Genomic DNA, 11,627 nt, shown 5'->3' with positions numbered 1-11,627 from the left:
TATTGCTATATGTTCTGTTTTACAATGGTAAATTATTTATTTTACTCTTAATAATTATTATGATATTGTCCATACACGTCTATATTTATATCACATTTTTTGTTATTCTTCTGTTTTAATCTTTAATAAAACTCTGATTAATAAAGTTCTATCTGATCTTGTCTTAAATAAACACAAAATTACCAACAATAGAACAATATAATGGAAATATAAACACATATGAACAATAGAATAAAAATATAAACACAAATGAACAATAGAATAAAAATATAAACATATATGAACAATAGAATAAAAATATAAACACATATGAACAATGGAATAAAGATAGAAATATATATGAACAATAGAATAAAGATAGAAATACATATGAACAATAGAATAAAGATAGAAATACATATGAACAATAGAATAAAGATAGAAATACATATGAACAATAGAATAAAAATATAAACACATATGAACAATAGAATAAAGATTATTAAGTGTAAAATAAATAATGACACCGGTGTAAAATAGAACACAATAGCAAAAAGAGTAAGGTAAATAAATAAATAAGGTAACTAATTCTACTAAAATAGAAAAAGTAAAATACAACAAAGAATAATAATTAAAAGAGAAAGAATACAGTGTAGAAGAAGTGACACTGACACCAGAGACTAATGGAAACTAAAATATAAAAGTAGTATTGAGCATGATACTGAGAGACATATTGTCAACGATATTTTAAAAGTCGTAGAAAGTTATATTACCTGAAGATTAATGAAAATAATATTGCACGTGAAATTGAATTAGAAGTATAAAATAAAACATCTTCAGTATAATGTGACACTGTTTTCATTAATACAAAAAACTAATTGTCTCCTGTAAACGTTGGTTATGTGTGTGTGTGTGTGTGTGTGTGTGTGTGTGTGTGTGTGTGTGTGTGTGTGTGATTCTCTGTGTCTGTCCACAGCTAATCTTTCATTCTGCTGAAGCAGACTGCATCATATTTCGGGTGTCCAGTCATGGGTGCATGCTCACTGACCTCTGGTGGTTGTGGTGACTCACACTTTCTCAAAAACACCTTTTATTACCTGTCATTTGGCTAACGGCTAACGGCCAACAGCTTGCAGACATCTGCTTAACTTAAAAATGAGAGTGTATTGGTTGTGTGGAAGGAGAAACATGTCTGCAGTTGCAGACTAGACGGGTTGTATTTATTCAATCAAACATTACAGCAGTGGTTGAGGATTTAATTTACTCTAGCAGAACACTTTTAATCCTCAATTCAAACAGCTGACATATTAATAATAGAAATAATAGAAAACGATCAATTTCTATGGTTTTCTAAAGATTTTAAGACCTTTTAAAAGTGGAGAATGTGACATGTGACAGGAAATATATCATGAGGCCACCAATGAAAGACTTGAAGAAGGAAAACTTCAGTTATGAGAACAGAAAATAGAGTGAACGTGTATTCAATTAATATCTGTGGTGGTGATGTAAACGTATGGTTTCACATTGTTCATTAAATGATTCATTTTCAGTCGGTCTAGGCCTTCAGATGAATCGTTAGCTGAGAGGAGTGCACATCTCTGATCTGTTGGCTCCTCCTGGTGGTGGTTTGTTGTAACAGCAGCAGTTTGAATCACGTCAGCTTTTTTAAAGTGCTGCAGGAATGGAAGCTTTTGATTCAGCATCCCTGTTAAATAGAAGGTTTTAATACCAACCAACACTCTGGAAACGTGTTATTATCAAAATCTCAAAGCCAGATTTATTTGTTTATTTAAACTGCAGATTTTTTTTAATTCTATTGAATCTCATAAATGTAAAACCCTTGAAATGTGTTACGATGTGAAGACAGTTTGTATTCTATTTGTTTGAATTTTGAACTTTGTTTTTCTTCATTTTAAATGTTTGTTTTATTGATACAATTAAATACAATTATTTATTTTATTTTATTTTATTTTATTTTATTTTATTTTATTTTATTTTATTTTATTTTATTTTATTTTATTTTATTTTATTTTATTTTATTTTATTTTATTTTATTTTATTTTATTTCATACCGCCGTTGTCCATCCTCCACGCACTGTAGATGGCGATAGTGTTTCTTCTTCATAAATACCACTTCCGTTCAACGAAACCATAGAAGAAGAAGAACCGGAAGTGCTCGTTTCTACGTCGCTGCTAACTCGCTAGCAGCTCATGTTGTTCTACTTGAATTGTGTCGACAGTTAAAATGAACAAACTGAACAAACCGCAGGAGTTTGACTCGTATGAGATCGAGGAGCCGAGCGATGAGGAGAGAGCGGAGGACAGGTAGGAGTCTTTGAGACGGTTAGCTTCGAAGCGAACCGTAGCTTCAGCACCATGAGGCTAACGGTGCGGCTAGTTAGCGGAATGCTAACATGTAAACAAACTGGAACAGGCTGAACTGTTTCTCTCTACACGTCGTTTTTATTAGAATAATAATTATTGAAATAATACCATAAATATATGTTAAAACGATGGCTGGTCGGATTGCTGTTGATGGTTACTTCTATCGCTAAAGTTGCAAAAATATATGTAAATTTATAATAAACAATAATATATATGATATTACAATATATATATATATATATATACTAAATATATAATATATATATTATATATATATATATATAATATATATATTATATATATATATATATATATATATATATATTAAATATATGTAAAGTTTGTTAAAACATGGTGGTTTTCTAATGTTCTATATAAACACAACAATAATAGAACACATTCGATGTGTTCACCTTTATATAAGTACAAACAGTAATACTACTCTGTAAATAATCTGTAAAAGTACTGCATTTACATTTGCTACTTTACTAAAGGTATATAATATGGGGAAATGCACGTGAAGTATTTAAAGTAAATTAACTTTAATCAGAAACTAAACTCAAACTTATGAATAATAGATTTGAATAATTTAGAGGAAAAGCAGCAAATGTTGTCAACTAGAAGGTCTCGTGTTCCATCCGTCCACTGATTGATGATTCTCTGTTGTCGTCTTGGATGCTGAATGACTTTAATTTAAACATGAATAAACACAATATCTAAAGTTGTTTTGTGAGATTCACTCTGGAGAAACTCAACTTTACAGATGTGTCATTTAAATCAGCTAATAGATTAGTGTTAGTGGACGTGAACAATGACTTGAACCTTTAACACGGTTTCCTATTCCAATATCCAGTAGCCCCGCCCCTAAATCATCCCCTGCTTTATGGTGTGTTTGACTCTAAATGGAGCATAATGTACTAAATGAACATCATGCTGTATTGAAGAAGACTGTAAACTAGAGATTGAGACCATAAACTCATGTTTACAATGTTTACTGAGGGAATAAATCAAGAGAGAAGTAGAGTCATTTTAGACTAGACTTCTATACAACCAGAGGAGTCGCCCCCTGGTGGACACTAGAGAGAATGCAGCTTTAACTCGTGAAGCTCTGACTCCTCTTGTGTTTCAGTTCGGAGGACGAGCTGGAGGTTCTGCTGAACGGGACTCCGGAGCAGAAGAAGAAGCTGATCAGAGAGTACCTGACGGGGGAGAGCGAGTCGTCCAGCGGGGATGAGTTTGAGAAGGAGATGGAGGCGGAGCTTAGCTCCACCATCAAGACTCTGGAGGGAACCTGGACGCCTGCAGCAGGTAAACACCCAGGGTTTCATAATCATCTCTAATATTTATTTTATATTAACATGAAAACATCTCCTTCAAACTACTGCATTTATTCAAGTTCATCACCAAAACTACATTTTACAGATTACACGTGAACACATCACGATAACGTCTTAATGTACCTTCAGTCAGTACTCATGTTCACTGAGCAGAGCCTGAAGGCATCATGATGTAACTGAAGTGAACCTCCGTTGGTTAGCCGTTAGCGGTGCTGCTAACGCTCTTTATTTACACTGTGACGGTTAACGTTAAACTTTATTTACTCTGTGATGGTTAACGTTAAACTTTATTTACACTGTGACGGTTAACGTTAAACTTTATTTACACTGTGATGGTTAACGTTAAACTTTATTTACACTGTGATGGTTAACGTTAAACTTTATTTACACTCTGATGGTTAACGTTAAACTTTATTTACACTGTGATGGTTAACGTTAAACTTTATTTACACTCTGATGGTTAACGTTAAACTTTATTTACACTGTGATGGTTAACGTTAAACTTTATTTACACTGTGATGGTTAACGTTAAACTTTATTTACACTGTGATGGTTAACGTTAAACTTTATTTACGCTCTGACGGTTAACGTTAAACTTTATTTACACTGTGACGGTTAATGTTAAACTTTATTTACACTGTGATGGTTAACGTTAAACTTTATTTACACTGTGATGGTTAACGTTAAACTTTATTTACACTGTGATGGTTAACGTTAAACTTTATTTACGCTCTGACGGTTAACGTTAAACTTTATTTACACTGTGACGGTTAATGTTAAACTTTATTTACACTGTGACGGTTAACGTTCAACTTTATTTACACTGTGACGGTTAACGTTAAACTTTATTTACACTGTGATGGTTAACGTTAAACTTTATTTACACTGTGATGGTTAACGTTAAACTTTATTTACGCTCTGATGGTTAACGTTAAACTTTATTTACGCTGTGACGGTTAACGTTAAACTTTATTTACACTGTGATGGTTAACGTTAAACTTTATTTACACTGTGATGGTTAACGTTAAACTTTATTTACACTCTGATGGTTAACGTTAAACTTTATTTACACTGTGATGGTTAACGTTAAACTTTATTTACGCTCTGATGGTTAACGTTAAACTTTATTTACGCTGTGACGGTTAACGTTAAACTTTATTTACACTCTTATGGTTAATGTTAAACTTTATTTACACTGTGATGGTTAACGTTACACTGTGAGGGGGGGTCAGTATGGTCCGTTAAACCTCTACTGTAAATAGTTTGCATTGAAAGAAAGTTCAACTTTAATGTGAGTGTGATATAGAGTTGTGAAAGCAGTCCTGATGTTTGTGTGTTTATTCTCCAGCAGAAACCTCAGCAGCAGCAGCAGCAGCAGGAGGAGGAGGAGGAGGAGGAGGTCCTGCACCTCCTACCCCTCAGGTGTACGATGAGGTGTACTTTGACTCTGACTCAGAGGGAGAGGACACGCCGAGTAAGCACGAATGTTTTCACGTAAACGTTTCCGTTAAAGATGAAGACGTCGCCTCAATGGACTCCTTGTTGACTCCCTCTGTTTCGTCTGACAGGCGGCTCCACTGGTCGGAGGCGGCGGCAGCGAGCCGTGCTGACCAACGACGAGCTGCTGTACGACCCCGAGGAGGACGACAGGGACCAGGCCTGGGTGGACGCCCGGAGGAGACAGTGAGACGCTTTACTGAAGGTGTGTCTGTCCAGACGAGAGGTGCGTTGTTCACGTTCTACCCGCTGTCTTCCTCTTCTTCAGGTATCAGGGCAGGAAGCGACCGGCTGCAGGCTCTCGTCCTCGTCAGACTCCGGCTTTAATGAGCAGCGACGCCGTCCTCAACTGTCCCGCCTGCATGACGACGCTCTGCCTGGACTGTCAGAGGTGAGACCTTTAAACTAGACTTAGAGATTAGGTTAGAAAGCTTCGTTAATCCTGAGACACACAGAAAGAACAGATAAAAACATGGTAAACGCCGTTTGAGACGTGATTGACAGCAGAAGCTTATAAGTGTGGTTGAATTGTGTTGAAGCATGATTTTCACACAGCTGAAGACTGAAGCATAAACTGCTGAGTTCTGTCAGACCGTCTCTAACGGACATGTTGAAGTTGTTTGAATTGATTCTCCTGCTTCAGTCTAAACTCACGATGATGAAGTTCTGACTCCTCGTTTCCGCTCAGGCATGAAAAGTACCGGACTCAGTACCGAGCCATGTTCGTCATGAACTGCGCGGTGAAGAAGGACGAGGTGCTGCGCTACAAAACCCAGCCGGAGGTGAAGCAGACGAGGAAGAGGAGGAAGAGGAGGAGGGGGGAGGGACAGAGGACGGAGACGGAGACGCCGATGGAGGACGAGGCGCCGGCGCCGGCGGGGATGGACGCCGACGAGGTCTACCACCCGGTCCAGTGCAGCGAGTGCTGCACGGAGGTGGCCGTGTTCGACAAGGACGAAGTGTTCCACTTCTTCAACATCCTGGCCAGCCACTGCTAGGAGACGAGGACACGAGGACACGAGGACTCCTTTTATTACTCCATGAGTTCATGTGAAGAAGAGGAACCAGCAGAACCTTTATCTTCTTACAACTGGAATGTGACCGAAGATGGTCTCACCATCGATGTTAATACCTGAGAATCAGAAGATGAACCGTCCTGTTGATCGTTTGTAGTCGCTCTATAAACAGTGAATAAAGGGTTTATTACACCGTGACGTAGTAATACGCTGATAGAAATGTTTGATGTATTTGTCAACAACTATAATAACTGTTCATGAAGCTGCTGAATCAACAGTTTAATATATCTTCATAGAAGTTATAGATGTTGACATATTCTGTACATTAAAGGATGGAAGTGATGTTTATGTTTGTATGAACATACATACGTTCACAGTATATATAAGTGTTCTAAATACCTCAAACACTTGAAACATCCAAACTATCCCTTTGATGAACTCTTCCTCATCGCTGCGTATTACTGCATCACAGTGTTATAAACCGCTCATTCATGTTTTTATACATATACGGTTTATCAACGTTAAATAGAGGAAAGTATCTCCAGCTTGATGTGAACTGAAGTGGATATTTTACGGTTGTAAATAAACTTTATTTTGAACAAACTGTATATTTATATATGTCAACACATCTGTAGTTTCAGTATTAAAACAGCTGCTCACTGTAGTTTTTAATATGACAAATAGGAAGCGGTGCATTTGGTGGGGACTATTTTCAGTGGCGGATGAATCCACAATAAACTGCAGTGTGTGTGTTCATGGTAATAAACAAACAAACATGTTACCCAGTGTAGAGAAGAAGATATACATTATTATTTAATTGTTTGGTTACTTAATGTGACATTTAAAACACAAGCAGCGTTTATTTATGTATAATTTAATAATAACTTAATTTATACAGCACCGAGTTTACAAAGTGCTTTGAAAAACAAAACAAAAACAACAGAAAGCTTGATAAAAGTAAACTAAGAAATAATAAAATAAATTAAAATATGTAGTAAAAGAATACAAATACAAATAAAACAGAAAAGCGAAGACGTCACACAAAAGCCAGTCTATTTATGAAAGTATTAAATGTGTAAAGTAGGAGAGAAACTAGGAACTAGTTTTATAAACATTTTAGTGTTCTCACACTGAATCTGAATCTTATTTTGAAATCCGGATGTTGGAACCTCTTTGTCTGCGCCTCACGTGATTGGCTAAGAAACGATCACCTTATTTTTTTTAGTAAAATAATTTAACAAAATCAACAAACAAAATAAAACAGAAAAGCGATGACATCACATGAAAGCCAGTCTGTAGAAAGGACAGTTAGTTATGAAAGTATTACATATGGTACGTAAGATAAAGGAACTAGTTTTATAAACATTTTAGTGTTTTCACACTGAATCTGTATCTTATTTTGAAATCCGGATGTTGGAACTCCTTTTGTCTGCGTCAGACCCGTACGTCTCACGTGATTGGCTAAAAAACGAGCACCTTATTATTTAACATCATACGTCACAGGAAGAAAAGATACTAACCACGAATCACGGAGCTGAAGACAGAGAGGAAGAGGAGAAGTGAGGAAAGTAGAGTAAAGTAGAGTAAAGTAGAGTAAAAAGTAGAGTTTTAGTAGAGTCTGAAGTCGTCGCCATGGCGCTGGGAGACTGTTGGAAGCAGTTGTCGTGGATTTACTACCAGTACCTGCTCGTGACCGCGCTCTACATGCTCGAGCCGTGGGAGAGGACGGTGTTCAGTATCCTTTACTACGAGCTAATGTGCTAACTGTTAGCTCTAGAAGTCAGCGAAACGCATGTTTTATAAATGTTTATGAGCTCGTGGTGAATTCGGCTTGTGTGAAATGTACCCGTCGGGTTTTGTTTTTGTTTAAAAATATGTGTGAAGCAAGTGTTTCCTGTCGCTGACCTGTTTGAATAGACTGTAGTCTGAGCAAAAATGTACTTTTTTTATTTAAAAATAATGCCGAATTAACATAACATCTTTATAGTTTTATTAAAAGTCTCAACCTTTGTTCCATAGTGTAGGTTTATTAACGTATAGCTGAAGAATCCTTAAACGCGTGTAGTTGTGAAGGGAGTTCTGCGTGTTTGACTCTGAGCCTCTCGCTGGTTTGTCGCCTTAAATCTTTCGTTTTTGCGACAACAAGTGCTTCATGTTTGAGTGCCGAGTTAACGATTAATCGTTAATGCAGTAGAACGTGTTCAACACGTAGGTGAACTCCTCTCGTACATTTACAGGTCAGTAAAAACGCGTTAAATCGGTAGAATTGTCAACAGAGTTCTGCGCGTGTGGTCGACGTCGTAGGGAGCTTCCGGTCACCTGTCAGGTGACTCAACACAGGTTACACCATAATATAGTTTTAGTGTACATGACAGAAGCGCGTGTGAGATTGTGTATTAAAGTGAATGAAGTGTGGTTAATGGCTCTTAATGAAGGTATGAGGTGTTAACAGTGCCACGGCTGACCTTTTGATCCGCGCTGTGTAACCTCATGTATCGTCCTCCTGAGGTGTCACCCTCATATCGTTCCCCCTGAGGGTCACGTGTGTTTGTGTGTTGTTCCTCTGCTTGTTACAGTAATCAGTATTTATAGTATGTATATATATATGTGTGTGTGTGTGTGTGTGTGTGTGTGTGTATGTATATGTGTATATATATATATATATATATATATGTATATGTGTATATATATGTGTGTGTGTGTGTGTGTATGTGTGTGTGTGTGTATGTGTGTGTGTATATATATATATATATGTGTGTGTGTGTGTGTGTGTGTGTGTGTGTATAAATAAATATATATGTATATATGTGTATAAATATGTATATAAATAAAGTGAAAATAGTAAGAACGTGTTTCACAGAGTTCAAGGTGACTTCTTTAAATTGATGAAAGGTATTACATTTTATGTAACATTAAAAAAAGGGAAATGCTCATATTTGAGAAGCTGGAAACATCAAATGTTTTTGCTTTAAAGTCGACTAGTAAGTGCTTCTGATGTGACTTACTCCAGCCTTAGAGGACGTACAGTGGTAGCCGACAGTAATTCCACCAGGAGTTGTTATTAAAAGGTGTAAACACGTTGGACTACCTGCGTCACCTGAGGACACATAAACACACTGAATGTCTGCTCACTCCTCATCATCCACACAACCGTTTTCACTTGGAAACAACCAACCACCAACATTCAGTGTGTGATGAAGGAAACCACCTTTCAGTTTGTTCAGTTTGTAACAGATTGTTGACAGATTGTAACAGTTTAACAGATTGTTGACAGTTTGTAACAGACTGTAACAGATTGTTGACAGTTTGTAACAGACTGTAACAGTTTGTAACATTGTTGACATATTGTAAAAGATCTCTTAACAGATCTATCGGAGGTCTTGTTCTGCTCCTTCGGTTCCTCCTTAACTCCTCCTCAGACTCCCTATTGATCTCCGTGGCCGGCATGGCCATCTACACCGGCTACGTCTTCATGCCGCAGCACATCATGGCCATCCTGCACTACTTCGAGGTCGTCCAATGACCCCGACCAGCCCGTCCGTCTCCTCGTCTCCGACCACGTGGAGGCGGAGCTTCTCTTCTTTTATTCCTACATCTGATTCAATATGAAAGGTCAACGCTCTGGACATCGTGCTGAGGTCACGTTGGACGGTCGCCTTCTTTCTTCTTGAATATTTTGGGTTTCTTGTGAACATCGTTGGAGGCGGGGCCTTAGAAGAAGGTGTGCTTGGTGTTTTTATCTTTTTTTAAGTGAAGCACACGTCACTGTTCTTGAGCCTGTAATTCTACGGATGTCTGGTCGTGGAGCATTAAGACGTGAACACACTGACTGATGGACAAACCGTTTACTCTGTTAAATGAGCCACGTCTGATTCAGTCAGAAGGTTCTAAAGGAACAACTTCAGCCTTTCTCGAGCTCCACCGTCATTTGTTCCACCTGGAAGGATGGAAGGTGACCAATCCCACCTGAGATCTGTCTCCTGTTTATTGTAAATACGCTCCCATCATGCATCAGCTGACTTCTGTGTGTTTTATTTAGACCTTTGACCTTTGACCTGTGAATGATTGTGTTTAGTCAGAGAACCTAATGACTGGTTGAAGACTGGACATTGTCTCTGGCTACCTGTACACCTGTGGGTACACCTGTACTCATGGATGTCTCTGTTAGAACTCGTGGAGGTATAGTTCTCAGTGAGGTTCAAAATGACACACACACACACACACACACACACACACACACACACACACACACACACACAGGCTATGTGTAAATGATAACGGTTAAATGATTAATGTAATCTTATTTTATGACGGTATCCCTTTAGGAAAATTTATATTTTTTTTTTCCTCCAAAGAAATGTGTTTCTCTCACTTTTATGTCTATAAACTTGTATACATATTTGTAAAGTTCTTGTAGTTAGATTTGTTGGTGTTTAGGAGAAATATGTTTTTTTGTGAACTACTGATGGACACTGTTCTGTGACTGGAATTATTAAAGGGATATTTCACTAAAGCACCTCTGACTTCTGATAAATCATAGATAGATAGATAGATAGATAGATAGATAGATAGATAGATAGAGACAAAACACAGGACATGATGTTTGTCTGTCCTTTATTCAAGGTTTGAGCACTTCCAGGAAATTAACCTTGTTTTGAGTGGTTGGCGATGAGTGGGGGTTTTCTGGCTGGTGGGGGTCTGGTTTGGGTTGGTGTCTGGGTCTGGTTTGGGTTGGTATCTGGGTCTGGTTTGGGTTGGTATCTGGGTCTGGTTTGGGTTGGTATCTGGGTCTGGTTTAGGTTGGTATCTGGGTCTGGTTTTGACTTCTATACAACCAGAGGAGTCGCCCCCTGCTGGACACTAGAGAGAAGTAGAGTCACTTTAGACTAGACTTCTATACAACCAGAGGAGTCTACATGAATGACTGTTGATGTGATGGGTGTCACACATGAATCCCGCTGCTCTGAAGTGGACCTCTGGTTCTGTTTGTCTGATTACAGCCGCTCGCTCCAGAGGACGGCGTCTTCTTCTCTTGTGGCAGCGCAGCAGAGGGCAGCAGGAGGTCTGGTTACTGGTTAACTCAGAGTTAACTCAGACGACGGAGCTCTGCTCACGTTCGCTCAGAGAGCTGCTGGCTGCAGGTTGAACCTCCGGCCTGTGAGCTACAGAAACACACGGACCTGTTTAAAGAAGTCGTGACTCTCACGTCTTTAACCACGACCCGTGTGACGCTCACTCGGTTCTTCTGCTCTGTGGTTACTGATGATGTTTGTATCCTCATGTCACTGACGAGAGTGGATGCAGAAATGCGTATATATCTATATCTATATAGATAGATGTGTGTTCCTTCATACGTATTTTGCAGTCTAAAAATCCCAGATTATTTAGACGACTTTCAATATTTTTGATTCTG

The 11,627-nt window shown here is 38.1% G+C and overlaps 2 protein-coding genes across 3 annotated transcripts; both read left to right on the top strand.

The window, feature by feature from the left end:
• The first annotated feature begins 2,130 nt into the window (after positions 1-2,130).
• Positions 2,131-6,817, top strand: eapp (e2f-associated phosphoprotein). 2 transcript variants are annotated; one of them, XM_068737277.1, is made up of 6 exons: positions 2,131-2,304; positions 3,494-3,672; positions 5,053-5,175; positions 5,270-5,384; positions 5,467-5,589; positions 5,887-6,817. In XM_068737277.1, the coding sequence occupies exons 1-6, from the start codon at positions 2,225-2,227 to the stop codon at positions 6,194-6,196; spliced, it is 930 nt and encodes a 309-aa protein (XP_068593378.1). In that variant the 5' UTR covers positions 2,131-2,224; the 3' UTR covers positions 6,197-6,817. The 2 variants fall into 2 exon arrangements, with proteins under 2 accessions (XP_068593378.1, XP_068593377.1); XM_068737276.1 differs by having other exon boundaries at positions 5,050-5,175.
• Positions 6,818-7,722: 905 nt separating this feature from the next.
• Positions 7,723-10,727, top strand: sptssa (serine palmitoyltransferase, small subunit A). The gene is made up of 2 exons (XM_068737275.1): positions 7,723-7,949; positions 9,634-10,727. Exons 1-2 carry the CDS (start codon positions 7,847-7,849, stop codon positions 9,735-9,737), a joined length of 207 nt encoding a protein of 68 aa, XP_068593376.1. The 5' UTR covers positions 7,723-7,846; the 3' UTR covers positions 9,738-10,727.
• The last annotated feature ends 900 nt before the right edge of the window (positions 10,728-11,627 follow it).

This window comes from Cebidichthys violaceus, unplaced genomic scaffold, assembly GCF_023349555.1.
Source record: "Cebidichthys violaceus isolate CVI_PGR_0920_01 unplaced genomic scaffold, fCebVio1.0.p SCAF_77, whole genome shotgun sequence".
Lineage (NCBI taxonomy): Eukaryota > Metazoa > Chordata > Actinopteri > Perciformes > Stichaeidae > Cebidichthys > Cebidichthys violaceus.
The sequence above is the reverse complement of the archived record's forward strand: the minus strand, read 5'-3'. Positions and strand labels throughout refer to the sequence as shown.